General features: G+C 49.2%; 1 protein-coding gene across 1 annotated transcript in view; it reads left to right on the forward strand.

Annotated features, from left to right (window-relative positions):
- The window catches only part of MAMLD1 (mastermind like domain containing 1), a 120,880-nt gene extending 116,200 nt beyond the window's left edge, over positions 1–4,680 (forward strand). The window contains exons 5-6 of the mRNA XM_049644430.1: positions 1,353–1,437; positions 2,431–4,680. Coding sequence (XP_049500387.1) covers positions 1,353–1,393 — 41 coding nt within the window. The 3' untranslated portion in view covers positions 1,394–1,437; positions 2,431–4,680. The remainder of the gene's footprint in view (positions 1–1,352; positions 1,438–2,430) is intronic.
- The last annotated feature ends 21,370 nt before the right edge of the window (positions 4,681–26,050 follow it).

The following is a 26,050-nucleotide window of genomic DNA, read 5'->3' on the forward strand; positions in this document are numbered from 1 at the left end:
GCTCCATGGGCAGCCCCAGGAGCGGCGCCCCACCGCCCACATCCAGCTGCCCCGGTGGAGGAGGACAAGAGCCCAGACAGGAAGCAGGCTAACTGCAGGATGGTGAAATCGCTTCTGGCATGGTCTGCCCAGTGCCTTGTGTCTGTCCTCTGTCGCCAGGCTGGGAGCCCAGCACTCTCCCAAGCGCCAGCCCCACTGGGTGCAGAAAAGCAGGCCCCGCTGGGCAGCCCATGTTGTAGGTCAAGTCCTCTGGCATCTGGGGAGGGGGTTGCAGCTCAAAACATGGGCTAAGGGGTGGGAGCTGCCTTGGTTGCCAGCACACTGTGGAGCAGGCTTCCCGAGAAGGGGAGAGAGAGGGCAGTGGGCGAGATCTGGGTCCCAGTCACCACCTGGAACCAAATGGCTGAGGGTCTCCGGGTAAGTCGTGCCCCCGGCCCCTCATCCGGTTCTCTGCTGTCTCCTTGGGCCACTGAGACTCAGTGCTGAGACTGCGGCCCTGAAGCTCGGCTCCTGTCCCAGCCCACCAGCCGTCCCCTGAGAGGGAGACAGGAAGCTTGTCCCAATTACCCATCCTACAGCCAGGCGGGAGAATGACGGGAAGTTGGCAGTAAGTGGCTACTCTGAGTGGCAGACAATGCATTTATCTGACCATGTGATCATCCTGCCGTTCATGCCAGGACCACCCAGAAGGAGCCTGAGCCCTTTCCCCGTGACAGCCCTGCAGAAGCGGGGTACCCACCACCACATAGCCCAGAGTCTGCTCTGCCCCAGCCACGGCGTCCCTGGTTTGCTTAGCCATTCCTTGTCTGCGTGGTTCCGGGTCCGAGCCCTACCCCTATCGCTTAGTGTCCTCAGAATATAGCCAGTTCGTCTAGGTCTCCTTGAGGCTGGCCTGCCAAGACTGTTGTCAGCACTGTAGACATGGTCTGGCCAAGGCAGAGGAGTGTAGGACTGTCACCTCCCTCCTTCTACATACTCTGCTTCTATTAATGCAGCGTAATGTTACATTTGCTCTTTTGGTGACCACATCTCACTGCTGGCCCATCCTGAGCAGAAGGACATCCAAAATGCCTGAATCTTTTTTCTGTGTGCTGTTGCTGTTAAGCTCTGTCTCTCCCGCCCCCATCCTATGCTGTCACAGTTGATTTTTTAACCCAGGTGCAGAATCCTACTTTTGTTTATACCTGTGGAGTTTTGCGCGGGAGGGTGGGGCATGCATGCAAGTGTGTGTTGATGTGTTCACTCATGCTTTCTGCTACACCAAAGCCAAGTCCTGGGCCCCCATGCAGCAATCCCAAGGCCGAGTTTCTTGGTAGCCGCTATCTAACACATCTTTTTCATCTTCTGTTTAGCAAGAGAAGCAGAGATCAGGTCTTATGGCAATGACCCCTGAACAGCGGAGTGCATATATTGCCCAACAAATGAGTCAGTTTCAAGGTAAGCAGTTAAGGTCATTGTTCCCAAAGGGGCAGGCGGAGTGGGGGGCGGGGGAGGGGGAACAATTCACTCCAGAGTAAGCTGTTACTGTCAGTGTTTCTGAAACTCCTGAGGGAGAAAGGGGAGGTCTGCAACTCAGTTAACTAGCATGCAGCTGTCCCTGCCCCCCAACCACCACCACCCCAGCCACTGCTGGAGTGACCTTCCACTCTAATCATTCCTGAGCCATCCCTCAGGTGTGGGCAGTGGGACAGGGGTTGAGGACACTCTTCCTCAAAGAGTCTGTGGTGGGGGTTCCCAGAGCCTGCACACATAGCAGGGGTCCCTTCCCTACCTCGGCAGCTCTGAATGGGCTCAACATTTATTGGCCGCGGATACAGTCCTTAACAAAAAAGCCAGGCATGGTCTCCACTTCGTGGAACTTTCACACTAGCTGGGGAGATGGGTGTGAAACAATACTTAGCAGCCAGCGGAGCGACACTGGGCTGGGCCAAGAATGCCCTCACCTGGTTTTAGCCCAGCGCTGCCTCCATTCTCCAGCAAAAACCCCTGTTCCTTTGGGCCTGACACCAGCCGAATGTCCTCCCTGCCCAAGCTGGAGTAGCATGTCAGGCCATACTTCAGCTGCAGTGACAGGACAGACAAGTTCCAGGAAGGCCAGAGGCAAGGGGTGGACCACTGTCAAGGCATGTGAAGGGCCACGCCTGTGTACGGAGTGCTGAGTATAAAACCAGACCCGGACCCTGGCCTTGTGGAGCTTACGATCTACCTGAAAAGACAGACCGAGAAGCTGGTATTTTCAGTCCAGTGGGATCGTATGTCGGTGTGTGCGTGGGGAGAGCTGAGGGTGGAGGAAGAAGGGGAGTTGAGAAGAGTTGAGGAGCTGAGTGCAGAAAGCAAGAAATCAGTGCCGGGCCAGTAGCTCCCCAGCAGCAGCTGCAGCCCAAGTTGAAGGTGACTGTGGAACTGACCGCCACTTCTCCCTTTCTGTAGCCGTCCAAGAACAAGTCACGTCCAAGTGTAACCAGACTGACGCAAGCCCCCCATCCAACCAGCCTATGATGCCACCCAGAGCTGGGCTCCTTCAGAACAATCTGAGTCCAGGAATGATCCCACCCACCAGGCACCAGAGCCATGAAGGCATGGGCGTGATCTCACCGACTCCGGGCAAGCAGCAAGGAATTTTCAACTCCGGCCCCCTGTTTCCCGTACCCGTGCGCCTGGGCCAGAACCCCCTAAGTAGCCTCGGTTCTGTCTGTCGTCGTCTGCAGATTCCCAAGGCCACTCCCTCAAGAGTGCCCCTGCCTGGGTTCTGTCCCAGGCCCCTGAGTAGCCAGCCCCTGAGCCCCCACCAGCTCAGACAGCCCTGTGTGCCAAGAATGCCCGCAGTGTTCAACAATGCTGCATGGGCGGCGGCGGCAGCTGTGACCACAGCGGTCTCAAGGGAACCGGCCTTGAGCCGTGTAGATAATAGCATCCAGCAGCATTTTGATAGCAACTCCATCTTCACCAAGGCGCCCGCAAGAGTTCCCATGGTAGCCCCGACATTTCCACCGCATCAGGCAATTGCGCCCCCCCAATCAGGTGACCCCAGGAGGCAGGCCGGGCCATAAAGTGAGTGCGGCTCTGGTTGACCCCAGCTTCAGCCCGCTGGGCAACCAGAGCCTCGGCCAGAGCCCGGTGCAGGGTCCCGTGCCTGCGCTCAATGCCACCAAATCCCTCCAGCAGGGAATGGCCAGCTTTGGTCCCATGAGTCCCATACAGGGCATCGAGCCGCCAAGCTACATGGCTGCCGCCGCCGCCGCCGCCGCCTCTGCCGTCGCTGCCAGCCAGTCCCCAGGTCCATTCCCCAGAATGGGCAACCCCCCTGAGCTGCCACCCTATGACTTTCTGCCCCAGCCCCAGCCCCAACTAAATGGTCTGATCTCACCGCCTGACTGTAGTGAGGCGGATTTCATCGAAGCTCTGTTGAAGGGCCCCAGCGCAAGCCCAGAGGAAGGCTGGGTGTGCGACCTGAGGCTCATCGACGACATTTTGGAAGAGCACGCCGCCGCCCACGATGCTGCCGCCCAGAGCGCAGGGGGGCTTTAAGTGCCCGTGGAAAACCCCGCGCTGCCACCACTTTAGGCAGTGGCGTGGACCCATAGCAAATTCACAGCCACCCCCACAGCCACACAGTTGTTTCCTCATCACACTTTGAGTGGCATCAGCCTGTGCTCATCCCTGTCTCTACCTGTGACAAAATGGAAAGCTGGTGATTTTTCAAGCTACCTGTACATATTTGAAAATTTTGTAAATGGTTTTCGTAAACGTTAATGACAGAAGTATTTATACTTCATTTTGTGACTTTGTAAATAAAGTGACGGCTTTTGTTTCAGTAGAGTTGTGTTTATTATGCATTGTTTGTGTTTTCTATACATTGTTGCAAATATGCAGGCTGTGTTCTTTGCCCCAGCGCTACCTTGTTAAGCTGGTTGTTAAGCCCCAGCACTACCTTAGAAGCCAGGTGGTTGTTGCTTATGGTTTTGATGTAATGGCAGGTGTGGATGTGACCAAGAGGCATTGTACAAACTGACAAATGCCAAGTAGAAACCCCTTGGCCATTTATTGCCATTTTCACTAAAAATTATATCGTCTTGTGTGATTCTTAAACTCTTAAACTCTTTCGCAAACCTGTTGGGTCTCCCCTGGCTCTTTTCTGATGCGCATATTACAGCAGAAGCTTTACAAGTGCCCCGCAGAGGAAATTTGCCAGGAGGCTAAGAGTTCTGTAGATTTGGGAGGGGTGAAAAGAGAGCCTGTGAGCTGAACACTGGCTGCGCTGTCCACCTTGAGGATCTAGAGTGTTCTCCGTTTATCATTCAGACAGAGAAACCCCCAGGTTCACGCTTCTCCAGTGGCACCTTGCAGGGTGGAGATCAGATGTACCTGGTTTAAAGCCTTTCAGTATTTGTTTTCATGTATGGTCTGTGGTTGGGCGGGGGGGGGGGTAGTCTGTAAACATTAATAGTTGATTTGGGGTTTGTCTTTGATGGTTTTTATCTGCAATTATTGTCATGTATATTTAAGTGTCTGTTATAGAAAACCCACACGTGTTCTGTAAACTTTTTCTCAGTGTCCAGACTCTGTGTAATCACATTTTAATTGCCACCTCCTATTTCGCCTTTACATTTGAAATCTGGCGTCTGTTTCAAGCCAGTGCGTTTTTTCTTTGTTCTGTAATAAACAGCCAGGAGAAAAGTGCCTCTATGTTTTCAATTTTCAAGGGAGCATTCAGTACTTACAAAGCCATGGCAGCTAAGCCTGTTGGTGTCTTTGGTTCTTTCAGAGTCTACACATGCCTTGTGCACCAGGCAGGCCCTGCCCCGAGGGGCGAGGGGTAAAAAGTTTGCCTCTGCCATCAGTCTGCATCACAGCACGGAAGCACGTTATTTTTCACTGCAGCCCTTCATTTTCCAGAGAAGGAAGCCGAGGCCACTGAACCAAGTGCACTGGGGGCAGGGGGCAAGGGGCAGGGGGAGACTCCCACTGCCAATGTAGACCCTCTGCACCACTATCCTCTCACCCCTGAGAGGGTGACAGACCCAATTAAAGATCTGTATTCTTCCCACTTAAGGGACACCCATGTAGGGCGGCGAGTTGGGGGGGGGGTGCGCTGAGGCAGTCTGCTGCACGGGAGAGAAGTCCTGTCACTTCACAAAGACAACCCGGGAGAGGAGGGCCTTCCCGCCTCCCCTCCACCTCCTCCCCCAAAGCCTAGGCTAAATCCAACCCTGTTCCTCCGGAGTGTGGGGCGGGAGCAGCTCAGCGCGCCCGGGGGCGGGGGCGGGGGCGACGGGGCGCAGAACTTGGCTTCAGGGTCGGGACCGCTGTGGACGGGAAGTTACTGCCACAGCTTTGCCCCGCGGTCCCACCCCCCGCCGAGCTCCACCCCTTCCGGAGCCCCGCCCCCTGGAGGCCCGGAGCGGCCCTCGCGGTCAGCACCTGCCGGCCCAGCCCGCCACCACCACCACCCACCCCCACCCCGGCCCCCTCCCGCTCCGGTCCCCTCCTACCCCCTCCCCGCTGGCATTTGTGGCACGCGGCTTGGCGGCTGGTTGTTTCCGATTTAAACTGCACAGAAACAGCAGGGACTGCTGTCACTCCATGCTCGAGCCACCCCCTCACAGCAAAAAAGTGGCTTCCACAGAGCTTAATAGGAATTTGGCTTACGGTCGGGCCTCATTCGGAAGAGAACCTTACTCGGAGGGCTGGGACCTGTGCCTCTCCCAGGAGGTGGCAGGGGGTGCACACGAAAGCACGCCTCCGCAGAGGCAGCGAGGAAGCTAGCCAGGACGCCCCTGCCGTGAGCTCTGAGAGCAGAGCCGAAGCACTGCTTGTGATCATTTGTAGATCGTTGCAGAAACTGAATACATCACATCTACCCTCCAAACTGGCTGGGAGACTTTTATATCCTATCCTGGAGGTACAGAATGTTCCAGGATAATGGCACACTCTGGGGGCCGAGGGAGGCTGGAACACTGAGGCAGGCCTGTCCTGTCCAATAGAGCCTGAAGTGCTCCAAGAGGACGCCCCCACCCACCATTCTTGATTGCTGTGACTAAGTAAAGACGGGCAGGGATGGAAGCTGACCTCCCCAGCCTGCCGGTCAGACGGGTGCTAAAAACAGCCTTGACTCAAAAGCCCTGCTCTTGGCCCACTGGCTCACAGAGGCCCCTTCTGCTTCTTGCGGAGCGTTCCTTGTAGGTCTGGGTAATGTATGTGTCTCTCACAAGCTCCTGTCCTCACTCCCTGTCACACTCTTTGTCCCTGCTCCCTCTGCCTCTCACAGGCAGTACGTCCCCAGGAACCATCCTCATGGGGGCTCCCAGTGTTACCCCAAATGCCCCAGGGTGCCAGGCCCCAGGCAGTCCCCTGCTTCACGTCAGGCCCATGCCAGGGCACTTGGGCCCAGCTCTCCTGTTCCCTCTCTCCAATGGCCCCAGGGTATCCGGATTTGGACCAGGTGCCCTTCCTGATTCTGTGTTGGACCCACCTGCCCAGTGAATGCTGCTCACAGCCAGTCAGTTGGGGAGCTGAAACCCCATAGATCCTCCAGTCCAGCACTCCCAGTCAGGCCTCCTCAGCCTTCCAGAGGGCTCTGGGGACCACAGCTGTCCCCACTCTGCTGGCCTCCAAACCCCCAAAGAAAAGCTGAGCTTGGCCCACTGAGCTGGTTCCATTTTCCAGTCCTAGAGGGCCCACTTCCAACCCCAGCCAGACGTGACCTCAAAGCTGAGCCAGCGTGGACCACAGCACTGACAGCTCCCTGAGCGATGCCTGCCACCAGACCCCAGCATGGTCTCCCTGCCCCCCAGCAGCCCTTTCCCTCTGATCTCGGGGAGTGCCAGCTCCCACCATTCTGCCACTGCTTAGCTCCCCTCTCTTTGGTGCATTCAGCCTCTCCTCTGCTGGATTCTTCCCAAGGGCTTCCAACCTACCCGTGTTCAAATGACCCTAAGTACCACAGTGCAACCAGCTGCCACCCTAGCTCCCTGCCACCCTCCCACTCACTCTTCAACCCAGAGCAACCTAGCTCCAGTCCCCCATCTCTCCCCTAAGTACACTGCTCAGAGTATGGCTTCTTCCTGGCCTTAATTCCAATGCAAGCTTTTCAGTCCTCAGTGGATTTGCCCCTTCAGTAGCACTACACTCTCCTTCCTTCTAGAAAAACATTGCCCCTTGGCTCCTAGGAGCCACAGGCCCCTGGATTCTTCATCCCCTCTGGCCTGCAGGCTGACCCTGTCCTGCTCTGAGGTGTGTTCTCACCCACCCCTCTATAAGGAGACACTGCTCCTTCCTCCTCTGCCTCCCTTCTCCTGGGCAGACAAATAGGTTTCTGAGCCTGTGTGACCTGATTCCTCATCCCAGCATCTCAGCATCTCAGCATCTTGACGGCCTGGTCAAGAAGAGTATGGTGCATCTGGGCCAGGGTCTAAGTTTCAATCCCCAAGGGAATGCTTCTGGACTGGGTGGCACATTGAGCCGAAACCCTCTAGGCCCCTTGAAGAAAGAGTGAAAGAGCTTAGAGGCCTCAGATGAGTCCTGAGAAGACAGTTCTCCCTCATCTGCTTCAGAAAGCAGCCTTGGTCTGAGTCCCTCATACGCCCGTGGCCTGAGCAAGTCCTTCCTTGAGGGGGGCTGCAAGACCCAAGGCATCCACTGCCCATGGTTCCTGAGGAGCTTACAGGCAGCTACCTGAAGGCCTTCCCACAGTGCTGCAGAAAGAACCACAGTCACAGCCTCCACACTCTCTCCTATCACACCCCTCCCAACTCTGGGGCCAACCCCAGGGGAAATGCTACAAGTCCCCAGGTAGCTTTGTGACAACCTAAGGCCTCCCTCCTTCACTAGAGCAGGTTCAAGCCACTGGAGGCCCCAGGGCCAAGATCCCTAGATAAGGTACCATCTCTCACTTGCTGTTCAGCCCAGGGGATCTGCCAGTGGACATGGGGTTCTGAAGAAGCATGTACTGTTGGCTTCTCTACTGTGTAGCCATTCAGCGATTCAACAAGCATGCTGGTGCCATGCACAGGGACGGGGACAGACATGGTCCCCTGCCTCATGGAGTCAACTGGGTATGTTGGGGGGGGGGGGATATCCATCGGGGTTATAGCAGAGAACAGAACCCGTGGGAGCTATACGTGTGGTGTGTGTCTGTATGTGTGTGTGTGAGTGAGAGAGAGAGAGAGAGTGAGTCAGGGTTTTCCAAAGAAAGAAACAGAACTAATAAGATGGAGACATCTATATCTATAGATATATATACATATATAGAGATATCTGTAGATATATAGGCATAAATATATATGTGTGTGTATATATATATATATATAGAGAGAGAGAGAGAGAGAGAGAGAGAGATTGAGATTTATTATGAGGAATCAGGTCACACGATTCTGGAGGCTGAGAAGTCCCACGGTCTGCCATCCACGGACTGGAGACTCCACACACCCAGGGCTGTAGTTCAGTCTGAGCCTGAAGGCCTAAAATCAGGGGAGCCATTTGTGTAAATCCCAGTCTGAACTCAGGAGAAGATGAAATGAAGTGTCCCAGCTTAAGGAGCGGGGCAGGGGAAAAGAGGGGCTAATTCCACCTTCCTCTGTCTTTTGCTCTGTTCAGCTCGTCACTAGATTGGAAGAGGCCCACCCACGCTGGGGAGGGCCATCTGCTTGCTGAGTCCACTGTTTGAAATTTTGATCTCATCCAGAAACACCCTCACAGACATACCCAGAAACAAGGTTTAATCTGGGAAGCTCATGGCCCTGTCAAGGTGACACATAAAATTAAACATTATCTACATATTTGACCCTTGAACAACATGACTTTGAACTATGTGGGGGCACTCATATGCAGATTTTTGTCAATAAATACACTAACAGTACTGTAAATCTTTTTTCTCTTGCCTATGATTTTCTTAATAATGTTTTCTTTTCTCTAGCTTACTTTATGGTAAGAATATAGTATATAATACATATAAAATATGTGTTCACCGACTACTGACGTTATCAGTAAGGCTCTAGTCAACAGTAGGCTAATAGTAATTAAGTTTGAGGAAATCAAAAGCTATACGTGGAATTTTCAACTGCATAGGGGATTGGCCCCCCAGCCTCTGTGTTGTTCATGGTTCAACTGTATATAATTAACTGTTTCTCTCTAGCTCTCTTTCTCTCTCTTCCAATGTGGCCCTTGACACAGGGCAAGACAGATGAGCCAGAAGAAAGGAAATAGAAGCATACACGGGAACTGAGACAATGAGGAAGGTGGCATTTCAAATCAGTGAGGGAGACACAATACATGGTGTTGGAGAAATTGACTAGCCATTTGCACAATAAATCTGGATCCTTGACCTCATTCCTGACATCAAGATAAATTCAGATGATTCAAAGATTACAATAGCAAAAATAACCCGTAAAAGCACTATAAGAAAACAAGGATGGCTATTCCTATAATATAGGGTAGATCAAACTTCCCCAATCATGACACGAAATCCAGGACCCATAAAGGAAAAGACATAGAAACTTGCATACAGAAAAACACACCATGAAAGTCCAAAGATAAGTGACAAATTAGAAACAAATTTTGGAATACATGGTAGACAAAGGCTGATATACCTAATACTTGCAAATAAAGGTAGTAGATTGTCTACAAAGACAAATACCAGAATTTCATAGCAATTTTATTCACAGTAATCGAAACCTGCCAACAACCTGGGCATCTACCAATCAGAGAGTGGATAAACAAAGTGGTCTGTTCATGCAACGTGGTACTCCTCGTGTGCACCAAGTGAGAGTCCTCAGCAATGAAAAGGAATGAACTGATAACAAGGTACAATGTGTATAAATTTCAGGTGCATTATGCTGAGAGAAAGAAGCCAGATGCGAAAGCATATGTACTGTATGATTCCATCTATATAAAGTGCTACAATGGGCAAAAGTGATCCATGGGGAACAAAAAAATCAGAACTAGGAGATCCTCAGGACAGGTATGGGGCTTGACTGGAAAGGGGCATAAGGAACTTTCTGGGGTGATGGTAAATTCTCTATCTTGATAGGGGCATGGGTTACATAGGTGCATGCATTGCCAAAACTCAGAGAATGATTCCTTTGAGATCTAGAAATCTCACTGTAAGTGAGTTTTACCTAAAATAGAAAAATCTTAAACAGGGGCGCCTGGGTGGCTCAGTCAGTTAAGTTGTCGACTTTGGCTCAGGTCGTGATCTCTCAGTCCGTGAGTTCGAGCCCTGCGTTGGGCTCTGTGCTGACAGCTCAGAGTCTGGAGCACACTTCAGATTCTGTCTCCGTGTCTCTCTGCCCCTCCACACCCCCCTCTCAAAAATAAACATTAAAATTTTTTTAAATCATAAACAAATATTGAACTCTAGTTATCTGCTGAAGTGCATAGGGGTGGCATGTACTCATGTCTGGACCTTACTTGGAAATACATTAAAAAAAAAGATGATTGGTGGATGGGTAGAGGGATGGGTAGAGAGAGAGATATGGTAAAGCAAATAGAGTAACATGTCAATTATAGAACGTAGGAGGTGGTCTATGAAGATTCAATGTACATTTCTTCAAACTTTTCTGACTACTTGAAAATTTTCATAACAAAACATTGAGGAAAATAAATTTTTTAAAGTAGAGAGGTGCTTTTAAGTACAAATATAGCGATTTGAAGTGGAAGAAAAAGGCCACAGAGACGAAGTTTATATTTGGAAGGAGGAAGAGGAATAGTGCCTGATTTTCTTACAGCGTCTGTTCTGGAATCCCGTATAGCTTAACACAAAACCACAGGGAGCTCATAGCCAGTCGCTACATGAAAAACTAGACAGATCCGTCTTGTCTCCCCCTATTCTGACAACATTTTGCAGCAACTGCTCGCTCAAACCATTGCTCGCCTGTTTTATTCAACTCAATTGTCTCTATGTTCTCAGTATCTTTGAAATGGATCTTTGCAAAATTCTCCATTTTCATGTTTCATAGTTAAATTATTTACGTTAATAAACATTTATTATTTTGTGGGTTCAAAAACTAAAAATAGAGCAAAGGACACCCAAATTGCCAGTGGACACAGAGAGGGTGCTAGCCCTCCCTCATAATGACAGAAATTACAGGAACACCAATGATGTTTTGTCATGCCTTTCTACCAGACTGGCCCCAGATGTAACAACTGATGACAGCCAGTATAGACGGAGCATGAACACACAGGCCCTCTCTCTCCCTGATGGGAGAGTTTGAACTTGGGCTGTGAGTCAGAACCACCTGGAACTTTCGAATAAATACATCCATGAGAATATCACTCAGAGGGGCTAGAGGAAAGCCCAGAAACCTGTATTTAAAGCTACAGGGTTGAGGATAACTGGCTATGCCTTCAACATGGTGGGAATCCATTACAGGGAAAACTCACATGAGCTCTCAAAGATGTGTGTATGGAATTACTGATTGCGGCATTGTTTGACCTAGCCAAAATTAGAAATAACCTAAGTGTCCAAAATAGGGACTAGGTAAAGCCATTCAGCTATGTAGCTGTGAAAAAGCATGCGGGCTTCGTATTATTGGAAGTCTGGTTCCACTGCCCAAACTAGCCTGGAACTCCTTTCCAGGCCAACTTATACCAACATGAGAGCCTCGAGCATCACTTTCCTGTTCAGACGCAATGATCCAAGAGGAGCTTCAAGCTGTGACTAGAGCTCCATGGAGTCACCGCAGAAGTTCAACCTAGCCTTAGATCCTGAGTTTTCCCAGATGCCTTCAAAAGAAAATTCTCGAGAAGATACAGCAGCTTCTCATCATTCCTCCTCAGAAATGCTGATAGAGGGCTCCAGTAACTTGACCCTCAGTCCTGGTACCAACTACCCATCCCCCCACCAGACTGACTGCCCCAAGCACAGGACAATAAGGAAGAGATCCAACAAAAGAGGCCATGAGAGCAGACACAGTACTTTGGATGTTGAAAAACTAATGAAACAGAGAGCTCTTGCTTAGCACTTAACCCTCACTCAGCATTTATTTTATCAGAGTCGATTGAAATTTGAATTTGAATTTCATAAATCATTCTTCAAATCTTACAGTAAAGAAAGCACCCTCTTATCTGTCCTCATGTATGCCAGTTAAGGGCCTCAGTAACTTGACCACCAGTCCTACTACCACCTACTGGAAGAGCTGTTCCAGCAGCCAGACAAAGAAGAAAAGATCTAATCAAACAGTCATCAGAAATGGGAACTTGGTGTTTCTTCATGACACAGAAACTCCAAAGCATCTGAGATTCACTTTCAATGGCTTGTCTTGCACGCAGGATGGAGATCCAGTTGGATACAGGTGTGAACGTCTGTGTTGCCTTGCAAAGAGGCTTTCTGGAAGCTGAAAACAAGGTGGCAACAAGACACAGAATTATACCTGCAGAAAAGAATTATGATTATTAGCATAATTGGCCATTCCTTTGGCACATCCCATGTGCATGTGTGTCTTCAGATTCTAAAGTCAATGACAAGGTGCAACCCAGTAGTAAGGGTATGAAGCAAAAGGTTGCTGGGGCAGAGAGATGTGCTTGAAATTGGGGATAGGAGGACTGTAAAAGAACACACACACACACACACACACACACACACACACTTACACAGAACGATCTTTTCATGAGAGTTCTTGCCACCTAGAGTAACCTGGTCAACCCATCAGAAAGAAGGAGCCCAGAGATGTTACCTGAGGTTGTCCCTGGGCAGACAAGAGGGAGAATCCTGCTTTCTGCTGCTATGGTTTCTGATATGGGGGAGCTATGACCCCAGCAGGTTTAATTTGTCCCCAAGTCACCTAGCCCACAGTTGAAAGGAGTTCACCCTGAGACAGGACTGGGGCTGCTGATTCAGGTGCAAGGCTTTCCAAATCTCAGGTTGCAGAAGGCTCTTACTCTGACCCCATCTGCCTGGCTTTGGCTCCAGCTCCCAGGCCATCTCCATGGGCACAGACCAGCTCCATTTCTTTTCTTCTACAGTGAATTTTCCTCCTTTTCTTTCCAATCCCCTACTGCTGGGTGGCTGTAGGTGGAAGCTGCTCTATTAGAAGATCTGGAGCCTCATCATGGCCACTGAAACATTCACCGGTTCTCTGTAAACTGAATTCTTCTGGTCATTAAAGATGCAAGGGGTATGGGACACAGAGCCTTCGTGGAAATGCAGCACCCTCGTCCTGTTCTCTACATCGCTTTGCCTTTGGATTTGAGAAATCAATTTCCTTGCACTCAATAGCATGGCCCACAGTCAGCAAGAAATAAAGAAATGTGTGGGCCTTTCAAGGCACCGCCTAGACCCGGCCTCTTTCTGAGCGGCCGTGGCCGCAAAGCTCCTCTGGGAACAAAAGGAACAGGCTTGGCACACTGACCATCCTGGCCTGCAAAGCAGCAGTGGGAGGACTTGGCAAGAGTGGATGCCGGCCAAAGTCAAAGACCTGGCTGCCCCAGAGCCTCATGGGAGTTGGACATGGTCTGTGAGCCAAGGGGCAGCAAAGGGCAGCCGTCAGCACTGGAACTCTGGCGCCAGAGCCCCTGGGCTCAAATCACGGCTCTACCACTTGTTAGTTATGGGGCCTTGGGCAGCTCAGCAAACCACTTAGCCTCTCTGTGCCTCAGTTTCTCCATTTGCCGCATGAAGATAGTAGTAGTATCTATACCCCATACGGCTGTTGTGCAGAGTAAAAGAATCAATAGGTTTCTCGAAGATTAAACATAGAGTTACCACATGACGCTCTTGGGCAATAGCCAAGAGAAATGAAAACAAATGTCCACATAAAAACTTGGACACGATGTTCATAGTAGCATTATTCACAGCGGCCAAAAAATGGAAACAACCCATATGTCTATTGATAGATGAATGGGTAAACAAGATGTGGTCTCTCTGTACAATGGAATATTACTCAGCCATAAAAAGGAATTAGATCCTGATCTATGCCACAATTTGGATGGACCTTGAATACATTGTTACATGAAAGAAGTTAAATACCAACGGTCATATTTTTACTTTTTTTAAATATTTTTAATGTTTATTTATTTTTGAGACAGAGATCGCTTCTCGGCCTTTTGGCTAAGATCAAGTGTATTTTTGAGAGAGAGAGAGAGAGAGAGAGAGAGCAAGCCTGAGCAGGGGAAGAGCAGAGAGAGAGGGAGACACAGACTCCGAAGCAGATTCCAGGCTCCAAGCTGTCAGCACAGATCCTGACATGGGGCTCAAACCCATGAAACATGAGATCATGACCTGAGCCACAGTCAGGTACTTAACTAACTGAGTCACCCAGGCGCCCCCCCCCCAAAGTTCACATTTTATAGGATTTCATTCATTTGGAAGTCCAGAAGAGGCAAATCCATAGAGACAGAAGGGAGATTAGTGGCTTCCAGGGGCTGGTTGGCACGGAGGATGATAGCTAAGGGGTACAGGGTTTCTCATCGTGGTGACGAAAATGCCCTAAAACTCACTATGGTGATGGTTACACGTATCTGTGAGTAGACTAAAAAACCATTGAATTGCACACTCTAAGTGGGTAAAATGTATGATATACTAATTAGATGTCAACAAAACTGTCTTTTGAAACACCAAAAATGTTAAACTATTTACCAAAGTAAAATAAAAGAAACTGTCTGTTCCCGTTGAATTACATGGAAAGATACAGCATCAGTACCCGTGAAGACTGGAGAACAGTGCTCAGTACCCCAGCTGCCCACCTCTCCAGTATCCTCATCGCCTCCCAGGAGGGGGTTCAAATGCAACCCAAGCTCCTGGCCCCCCACCCCTGGGCATGGCCTGGCACTGGCTGGGCTGCAAGGATCAAAAGAGGAGAAGACAGTAATAGGTCCAGCTTTGGGAGGACCTTCTTTACACTTTCTGGAAGCAAAACCAACTGTGCGCAGATTGACCTTCCTCCCTCTCGCTTCTTCGTCAAGTCTTCCAAGAGCACGGGAGCATGAACCAGGGCTGGGTGGAGCCTGGAATCAGGCCATTACGAGCTGGTGACATTAGCTGGGCCCTTTGTGGTGTGAGATCGTCTCTTGGATGAGAAGTAAATTAGAAACTGAGTTGTTCTCCCCACCTCTATCAGCTGATAATATTAAACCTGCCTCCTAAGGCAACAAGCCCATCCTTCCGGGTTCACCAAGGACCAGGCTTGGCTACAAACACTCCCTGGCTGTGTCCTCGGCACCTCTTGTGCCTCCCATCCCCTCAGCTTTGGCCTTCCTGGTGTCTTTCTGACAGTCTATGGACAAGCCCCACCACCCACCCTTGTTCACGCTCTTTTCAAATGAGAGCTTGCTGGTTTCATTAGTTGCTTCTTTTTATTCTCCGGTGAGATAACTCGTGGCTGTAAAGACAAAATGTCCTTCCTTGGTCAAAACGTTGTGCTAAAAATTTATTAATGTGTTTTTCTCATTCACATTTCCTGTGGGCGATATTCTACCCACAATATTCTGATCACAGGAAGAACATAACAAGAAATATAACAAGAAAGATAAAGTCTGCTTTTGATATCTAAAATAGGATTTTTCTGTCCATGACTAGACAATAGTCTTGAAAGCCAGGCATTATCTACAGAGAAAAGATGTTTTTTCTAAATTCCTTTGGTTCCTGTGATGGTCAGTTTCCTGTGTCACCTTGGCTAGGCTGTAGTCCCCAGTTATTTAATCAAACACTAATTTGGATGTTGCCGTGAAGGGAATTTCATAGCTGTAGTTAATATCTGTAATCAGTTGACTTTAAGTAAAGGAGATTATCCTCCATAAACTGAGGTGGGCTTCATCCAATCAGTTGAAAGGCTTTAAAAGCAAAGACTAAGGTTTCCCTGAAGAAGAAGAAATTCTGCCTCGATGCTGCAGCAACAGCTGAGTTTCCAGCCTGCAAATTTTGGACTTGCCTAGCCAGCCTCCCCAGTAGCATAAACCCATTTTTTTTAGTTTAATGTTTATTTATTGTTGAGAATTAGAGAGAGACAGGGCATGAGCAGGGGAGGGGCAGAGAGATGGGGAGACACAGAATCCGAAGCAGGCTCCAGGCTCCAGGCTCCTCCGAGCTGTCAGCACAGAGTCCGACGCGGGGCTCAGGCTCACGAACCAAGAGATCATTACCTGAGCCAAAGTCGGACGCTCAATCAGCTGAGCCACCCAGGCGCTCCTAAACCCATTCTTTATAATACACACACACACACACACACACACACACACACACACTTTCTATATCCTACTGTTTCTGTTTCTCTGGTGTAACCCTGACTAATAGAGTTCCCATTATCATCATATCAAGATGAGCCCATATTATTCTATGCTAGGGGCAGCACAAGGTCAGGCTGTGATGAAAAAAGGTAGAAAGTGCTCCCCACGCCCACTTCAGGCCAAAGGGTTGGTGGGGAAAGGAAAGCAAAGAGAGATGTAGGCACATGAGTCTCTTTTCTCTCGTTGGGACTAGCATCCCAGGAAGGCTTTATGCACACTAGGAGCACATTGGACGGTGGTTCAGGGAACATGAAAGCTAATTCCACTCATGCCGTCCAAGAGCATGGGAGGAGCCCATGGTAGTAAAGGTGAAAAGACCCAGAGGTAGTGAGGGTGGAGGGGGTGATACCTGGGCCTGCCTGAGATGCTGTCTTGGAAAGCGACACAGGGAAGGGATGCATTTACCTCCAGGCCTGACAAGACCAGTATCATCAATTAGCAAGGGTAAAGCTGTGATATTACCTGCTGAAGTGACCTTTTTCTTTGTACATGTGAAGAGTTTCATGGGGGTAAATTTGCAATCCCACTTAAGCACTTGACATATCCCAGACACTGAGCTCAGAGCCTTAAGGGCATGGGGTATTCTTCTCTTACTAACACTCAAGAGGTGGTACTATGACGTCCTTTTACATAGGAAGAAGCTGGTGCTCAGAGATGTGGAGTAACTTGCCTAAGGCCATGTAGCTGATAAAGGTGAAGTCAGGACAAACCCTTGGGTGCACTCCTGTCCCCCCACTCTTATCCACTAGGTACCACAGCTGTAGGATAGCGAAGGATACCATCTGGATGCACTGTTCCACCCAGGTACATGCATGTCACTACCTGCCCAGTCCTACCCGGGATGTTCATCTTTGGGTGTTGTGGTAAAGGCAGAAGAGTTACAGACAGAATGGTGAACGCCACCCTATCATTCAGCAATAAAAAAGCTGCAGAATGAAAATGTGGCACATAAGCTGGGGCTAGGGAAGTCATTCTCCCTTTCCACAATCCACTGCCCAAGCCCTGGTGGGTGAGTGACCCCCCAAGGGAGTGCAACCTCTGTACCAAGATGTGCTTGGTACCTGCATGGGGAATGGGCAGTGGTGCCAACAGATTCACTTTCTGGTAAGGGCTCCCTTCGCTGCTTGCAGATGGCACCATCTTGCTGTGTCTTCATATGATGGAGAGAGTTCTGGTGTCTCTTCCTCTCCTTATAAGAGCACCAGCCCTATCAGATTAGGGTCCCACCATTAAGACCTCATTTAACCTCATTAACCTCATTAATCTCCTCAGAGGCTCTATCTCCATATATAGTCACATTGGGGTTAGGGCTTCAACATATGAATTTAGGGGAACACAAACATTCAGTTCATAACAGCCCTTCTGTGATATCTACCTACCATTGGGATAGTCCCAGGTTGTCAGCATTCCTGTTGGAGGCTGCCCAGGTAGAACACAAAGCATGGTATGGGGTCAAGGGGTGGTGGGGTAGCCAAGTCCCAGTCGGCCAATTTGATCCTTTCTGTTAAATGCCTTTGCTCAAGGACATTGTTGTTGGACAGAAATGAAGCCTATGTGCATGGTTCTTTGACTCCTGTTCTAACCCTACCAGCAAAATGGCCTGCTACAAACTCAAAAGGCAAGCAGCAATGGAATATCAAAAAGACTCCAAGAAGTCTCCAAAAATGCTCATCAATGAAGCAAATCTTCAATTCACCCATGAAGTCAACTGGATCCCTCTGTGATTCTTTTGGTTTCCATGAATGCCTTAAAGATATGGTTGCCATATTCTCTAATCCACCAAAGAGACTCATGTTGTGCTAGGAAGAAACAATGATGAGGACAGGGGCCTGGGACACTTGTTGTTGTGTTTTTGATTTGATTTGATGGCCAACATTTTTTTAATGGAAGATTTCAGGGATGCCTGGGTGGTTCAGTCAGTTGAGTGTCCGACTCTTAATTTCAGCTCAGGTCATGATCCCAGGGTTGTGAGATCAAGCCCTGTGTTGGGCTCCACACTGAGTATGGCTCCTGCTTAGGCTTCCCTCTCTCCTGCCCCTCTCCCTCTCTCTCTCTCTCTCTCTCTCTCTCTCTCTCTCTCGCTCACTCTCAAATGAATGAATGAATGAATGAACAAACAAACAAACAAAATGGAAGATTTCACTGAAAAATTCTGATATTTTTTTCTTTGGCCCAGAATACCTTTGCGTCTAAAGTTCTTTTTAACACCAATCATAGTGCTTGCAATGTTTCCTCCATGACCATCTGGCACCAGGCCGAATGTTTTTTAATGGGTGCCTAGTGGGATGGAACTAGAAACCCTTGCCTCTCTGCCAGTCTCTTCAAGACCTTCAGAGCAGTTTTGAGTTCTCTGACCATCGGAGAGTCCCAGGCCTGGCTCCTCTTAGTTCTGGGAACATGAGGGAAGAATCCCATAGGGCCTGACAAAGCCTGCCTCTCTTCAAAACTCTTGGTGTACAGAGTTGAGCTGGGCTGGGCTAGGCTCCAGGCCCCAAGAGAGGGGCTCGTAGGTGCCAGGAACAAGCTGCCCAAGGGATGGGGACAGGAGAGGCAGAGCCTGGTAACCTGGCAGGGGCAGCCCATGGAGCATTCCATGGTCTCTCAAACCCAGACTGGAATAACCAGAAATGAGCCTGTGGCAAACTGTATGGACCCCCAAATCACATTTTCCCAAACAATATCTTAAAAGTAAAAGCATTTTGGCTATTTCTTGATATTTTGCATTTTCTCTGGTGAACAGCGTCCATGCCACACAGGAGGAAGCCTGGAGGTTCTGGGTTTAAAGCATAGCTCCATCACTTTTTGGCCATGCAGCCCTGGGCAATGTAAGTGACTTGGTCAAGGTTCCCCAGCTAGGAAGGGCCCCTCCAAGAAGCAGACATTCAAAGTCAGAGTTCTCACCTATGATACCACCTGTCAAGCAGTGATGCCTAGACGTGGTGTTACCCAAGTCTGCTTAAATATAATAGTAGCAATACATACCATGTGGGCACTCAACACTGCCCGGTACCCTACCACATTCTCCTCTCTTCCCTAAACTACTATCACACATATTTTCCTCCTTCCCATCCAAAAACAGAAACAATACCATACCTACCAAGGACTCACATCTGTACCCACTCATCCTGTCTTCCCTGATGTCACCATAGAAGACATGTTCTTGTGCCCTTCCACATACATCCTGGACCCCAGTTACCTTGCCTTCACAAAGGTCTTGCTCATACAGTCATCCCCTTTCACCACCCTTGCATTGATTTATCCCTTCTCTAGATCATTCTTGAGATATCCCCCTACCCCAACTCCTATCTCCCTCCAGCTATCTGCCTCACTAGTTCACTTCCCTTCACAGCAAAACTTCTTGAAAGAGTTCTCTACACAGACTAATGCCATTTTTCATTCTCACTACCTCCGCAATTCCCTCCAGTGGGGTTTGCAGCCTCATCATGCCACTACAAATGTTTCCATGAAAGTCACCAATGACCTACAGCCAGTCCTCATCTTCCTTGATCTGTTGACAGCAGTTGACTCTTTGCTGGCTCCTCACCAACTCAATCTATGAACAGTGGAATGCACCAGGGCTTAGTCCTCAGACTTCTCTTTCCTATCTATCGGTATTCCCCTGCTAGATAGTATCAGCCAGTCTCATGACTATCAAAACATATCACCTCTACATTCTCAAAATTCAGCAACCAAAAAAAGCACTGAGACATTTCTCCAAAGATATTCAAATAGCCAATACACACATGAAAAAGTGCTGAACAGAACTGATCATTAGGGAAATACAAATCAAAACTACAGTGAAATACCACTTCATACCCATTAGGGTGGCTACTACTAAAAAGAAAAAAACAAAAATAACAAGTGTTGGCCAGGATGTGGAGAAATCTGAACCTTGTGCACTGTTGATGAGAATGTAAAATGGTACAGCCTCTGTGTAAAACAGTTTGGAGGCTCCTCAAAAAATTAAAAATAGAGCAGCATCTGGGTGGCTCATTCGGCTAAGCATCTGACTCTTGATTTGGGTTCAGGTCATGATCTCACAGTTTGTGGGTTTGAGCCCCATGTTGGGCTCTGCACTGACAGTGTTCAGCCTGCTTGGGATTTTCTGTTTGTCTGTCTGTCTCTCTCAAAATAAATAAATAAGCTTACAAAATTAAAAATAGAATTACCATATGATCCAGCAATTCTACTTCTGTATATACACCCAAAAGAAATGAAAGCAAGGTTTGAAGGAGGTATTTGCATACATATGTTCAAAGCTGTATTATTCACATTAGCTAACACATAAAAGCAACACAAGTGTCCATCTATGGATGAATAGACAAGCAAAATGTGGTGTATCCATACAATATAACATTATCCAGCCTTAAAAAGGAAGGAAATTCCGACAAATGCTACAACACAGGTGAACCTTGAGGACTTTACATTAAGGGAAACGGGTCAGTTGTAAAAACACAAATATTGCACAATTCCACCTACATGAGGTACCTAGAGTAGTTAAAATCATAGATACATAAGGTAGAATGATGTTGCCAGGGGCTGGAGGGAGGGGAGAATGGGGAGTTACTGTTTAATGGGGACAGTTTCAGCTTTACAAGATGAAAAAGAGTTCTGGAGATGGATGTTAGTTGTGGTTGCACAACACTATAAATGTATTTAATACCACTGGACTGTACACTTAAAACTGGTTAAGGTGGTCAAGGTGCCTGGGTGGTTCAGTTGGTTGAGTGTCCAACTTTGGCTCAGAGCCTGATCTCACAGTTCGTATGTTCAAGACCCGCAACAGGCTCTCTGCTCTCAATGCAGAGCCCACTTTGGATCCTCTGTCCCCCACTCTTTCTGCCCCTCCCTGCTCTCTTCCTCTCTCTCTCTCTCCCTCAAAAATAAATAAACATTAAAAAAATCCTTAAAAAAATAAAAAAATATACTGTTTAAAAGAAGGTGGTTAAGATGGTCAATTTTTTATTATATGTATTTTACCACAGTAAAAAATTAAAAAAAAAACATATCATGTCTACACCAACAACCCCCTAAATCTAGGCATTCTCATCAAGATCCCATCCTAAATTTCATACCCAAATATCTGGCTGCCATGTCAACCTTGCCTGCATATCTAACAGGTCCTTCAAAGCTACCTGACCAAACACACTGCCAATTGGCTGCTCCTGAGCCTTCTGCCCCAGTCTTCCTCACCTTAATACATGGCACTGCTATTCTCCCTATTACTCAAGTAGCAAATCCAGGCAGTCTCCTAAGATGGCCAGGTAGTGTGGGGTGACCACTGGAGATCTGTAGCTAGCAATCTCCTCCCTTTCCTTCAGTCCATTCATCAGCAAGTCCTACCAGTTGGACCTTCAAAACATATCCCAAGACTGTCCACACCTCTCCAGGTCCATGACTACCACCCTGGTCCAAACCACCATCACCTCTACCCGGATTCTTGCAGCAGCATCTGTAGGAGTTTCCTAGGGCTGCTGTAAGAAATTTCCATGAGTTTGGTGACTTAAAACAACAAATATTTCTTCTCTCATGGTTTAGAGCCTGGAAATTCAGAATCAAGGTGTCTGCAGGGCCACACTCCCTCTGCAGGCTCTACAGGAGAATCCTTCTTTGCTTCTTCCTGCTTCTGGTGGCTCCAGGTGTTCTTTGGCTGGTGGCCACATCACTCCAATCTCTGCTCCCCCATCACCATCTTCATATGCCTTCTCAGCTTCCCTTTACTTGTAAAGACACTTGTCTTTGGATTTAGGCCCACCGGGTAGTCCAGGATGGTCTTCATTTTAAGGTCCTTGGCTTAGTTACATCCGCAAAGATCCTTTCTCAAAATAAGATCACATTCACAGGGTCCAGGTGGACACATTGCGGCACAGAGGGGTGGGGAGCACCACTTAACCCACCGCAGCATCCAGACTGGTCTCCCTGCTTCTCCTGCCCACTCCCAGCCTCTTCTCCACAGAAATCAGCATGACCCTTCCTCAGCTCGCAAAGCCCCACAGGCCCAGCCCCGCTAAGTTCTCTCACTTCGTCTACCACTCTGCCCCATGTTCATCACACCGCAGCCTTGCCGGCTCCCTTTCTGTTCCTCAACACACCAAGCTCCTCTCCACACGGCATCTTGCAGCTGCTGGTCTCTTTGCCTGCGGTGCTCCTCTATAGCCTCCCATGGCTAGATTGAGGCCATCCCTGACTACCCAAGCCACTTATTCTCTATGGCATCATAGCATGTTCTCCACTTGGGGTTCCTACTTTTTCCCATCTTATTGCTGTCTCCCTTCTAGCACGTAAATCCCATGAGGGTGGGGGCTTGTGTCTGTCTTGTTCACTCATGTTTCCCTGGCACGTAGAGCAGTGCCTGGCACATATTAGGCGCATGATAAATATTTGAAGGTGTGAATAAATGCCCAGCGGTAAAGAGTGCAAGACCCTCATTCTGAGTTAGCATAGGATTGATTTTTCTGGGGTTTTCTCACCTTTGAAGAAAGCGGGACACTCAAGGGGTGATTCAAAAGATTTGGGACTGCTTCAAGTACAGACAAGTCAGAGCAATGGCCTCTCCTTCTGATCTCTGAGGGGCTCGTTTCATCCCCCCACTGTGGTGACTTGTGAAGTCACATTGGCTACACCTTGCCCTATGAACTTGGGCAGGTTCCTTTCTATCCCCAGACATCAGTGTCCCTACCCACAGATGAAGAGGCTGAATCAAATCCTCAAATTATTTATTTCCTTTAAAAAAATGTTTTTTTTATCACGAACGCTTGATTGACAACAGGCTGGCTAAGAAGGCTGACAAACTTAAAACCCAAAGCTACTGTGCAGGAGGAGCAGTCTCCCTTGGTAAATCCTTGAGAAGGACATGATCAGAACTGATTTCCTTTCTCATAGTGGCAGGACCTGGGGAATGGTGAGCCCACCATGCACAAAAGCCCCTGAGGACCGGGGTAATGTGGCTATAAGACGGGACCATTTTCTCAGCACCTGGGCACCTGGCTGGATTCTGCATTCCTGGGGAGGCGGTTTCTTGATACAGAATTGATTATTCTAATCAAGGCCCTTCAGTGTTCACACTGTGAAATAGAAACAGGCTTGAGCAGTGTGAAAGTGTGGCTGAAAGGCATTAAATCGGAGCGTGCTTTCCTGAGATGAGTCTAAAAGTAAATGTGCGGCCAGCATGCAGAGAGGGGAATCATAGAACCCTCAGGCTCTGACCGACAGCCCGCAGCAAATGAGGAGGCGCATATCCAGGAAAGGGCTCCACATGGTCCCCCAAGCAATTGCTCTTCAAGATGCAGTCTGGAGGCCTCCACAAACCCAGAAGCCTGGGCCAGAATAACATTCTCCCAGTCTAGAGGATGGTGCAAATGGGCAGGACAATGAATTGCAGTTAAGGTGCCCATGGAAGCCTAACCTGGGAGCCACTGCAGACACTCTAGGGCTCTGCATAGTAGACTAAGGGAATCCTTCCTACGTGGTAACACCCAAGCCTCCCCTCTGGAAGAAAAGCTGGAATACCAAGATTGGGAGTCTGGAACAAATCGAGGAGCTTAAAATCAACCCTGGACTTGGTTGGGACGGTGTGGGGTGGGTGGGGTGAGGACAGTGTGGGGTGAGGAGGGGTGAGGAGGAGGGTGGGGGAGGAGGGAGGCATCAGGAGACCAAGGCATGTGAATCATTAGGAGGTGGCCCTGAGCAAAAGATACCCTGGGAGGTCAGTACCAAGGATGATCACTCAGAATCTCATTTTCTGCAGTTGTTAGGGAGGCTCCGTGGCAAAATTTGAGAAGCACCAGCGTGTTGAGATAAAAGGTGGCCTTTGGCATCAGATGAACTTGAATTTCCATTTCTCTTCTGTTATGGGTTGAATTCTGTCCCTCCCCCCAAGTTTGTATATTGAAGTCCTAACCCCTAATTCCTCAAAATGTGACCTTACTTGGAAATGGAATAATCGTAAATGGAATTAAGTAAACTAGGCTGAGGTCATCCTGGAGTGGGGCGGGCCCCTGATCCAGTATGACTGGGTCCTTATAAGAAGGGGACATTTGGACACAGATGTGCACACAGGGAGAAAACGGCCACATGAAGATAAAGGCAGAGACCGGGGGATGTTTCTCAAGCCATGGGACACCAAAGATTGCCAGCAAAACACCAGATGTGAGGGGAGAAGCATTGAACAGATCCTCCTGCACAGCCCTCAGAGGGAACTGACTTTACTGACCCCTTGATCTCAGACTTCTAGCCTCCAGAACTACAAGACAGTCCTTTCTTGTTGTCTACAGTTTGTGGTATTTTGTTACCTTCTTCCATAGCCCAACCTCAACAATAAGAAGATCACTGGGACCTTGGGCAGGTGATGCTAATACTTGGGGACTAGGAAAGCAGGCCCTGCTCAGACCCCTGTGGGGCTCAGGAACTTCTAACCTCCCCATACAGAGACCCAGGAGTGGGCTTGGCCAAGTGAGCAGAATGAACTGTCAGACTGAGTCAGTCTACTTCTTGGGGTCAAGGAGAGGCCAGACCAGGGAAGGCTGACCCAGAAGCTGAGGTGGCCATGGAGAGGAGGAGGAGGAGGGCACTTCTCCTCCAAGAGTGGGAGCAACAAATCAGCACTCAGCGTGCAAGCTAGAGCCTTCCCGGGCCCTCAAGCCCCTGTCTCCTCTCTTCCCCTAAAAGCCCCAGAGACTCCTGTCTTCTCCCGTAGCTGGCAGGAAGGTGGCAGAACTCGTGGGGTCAAGTTGTTCAGACCCGTGCCTGACAGAGCGGACCCAGCATAGGCTCAGGAACAGCCATGCCCCCACCCACCAATGAGAGCAGGAGGCACTTCCAATCCATCCCCATCCCGGCAGTCGGCGGGTTCCCGGCCCCAGGCAGGGATCGGGGCAGGATCTCTTTTCCCACTTTAGTCTCTAGCCCTTGTGCCAATCTCTAAGGCAGGCTTCATCATCCCCAAATATTAGAATCACCGGCTCAAGGTCCCAGCAATCTTATCAGCAGGGAGGCCAGTGGGGGGAAGTGGGATGGGAATTCAAGTCAATCTAATGCCAGAGGCTACTGCTGTTTCCTCCCAACATGCTGGGTTTCTCGAGTTTTTCCACCAGGTCTCCCTAACTGAAGGGAATGAGATGCAGCCCCCACAGGTGGTCTAAGGGCACAGACCAACGTTGCCCTTTTGATACCTTATGTTATGGGCATCAAAAGTCCACAGGAAGGTTGCAATCAAGGGCATACTGCATCCATATTTATTCAAATATGATACAATAATACTCACAAGTCTTACCAGTTAAAGTAACTATTTGCCCCCAGTTTGAGAGTAAAATTGACCCTCCACGAAGAGATCATGGGCTGTAGGGATCCCAGCTGGAAAGGCCTGGTGTTCACCAGGTTGATATTCAATATTAACAAGTGCCCACGCTTACCCCTCCCCCCCCCCGGGGAGCAGGCGGTGCTTCCTTGCACACTGCCCTCAGGACACAGGTCAAGAGGGTCACGGCTCCCCCCAGCCCTCCTGACCTTGTTCACTCCCCCTCCCAGAGCTGGAACCTATTCCTCCAGCCAACCCACGCTGGCCTGGCGGGTCCTGTGCATGCACTCTGCCTTGTGACGACTCAAGGCCTTGCATACCACAGCCAGCAGCAGCCTGGCCTGCCTACATGCCCCCAGTGCCTGGCAACAAGCTTCGCCTGTTGAACTTGAGATGTCAGGGTTGAGCCTAGGGGATCAGAGGCATTTGGTGGGATGTCTATATGGCTCATCTCTCCTGTCCTTGAAGATATTCTCAATGGAAGATTGTTAACTCATTCATCCTCTGGAGCATTCACTGTATGTCAGCTACTTGGCC

Source organism: Panthera uncia, chromosome X, assembly GCF_023721935.1.
Source record: "Panthera uncia isolate 11264 chromosome X, Puncia_PCG_1.0, whole genome shotgun sequence".
NCBI classification, from domain to species: domain Eukaryota; kingdom Metazoa; phylum Chordata; class Mammalia; order Carnivora; family Felidae; genus Panthera; species Panthera uncia.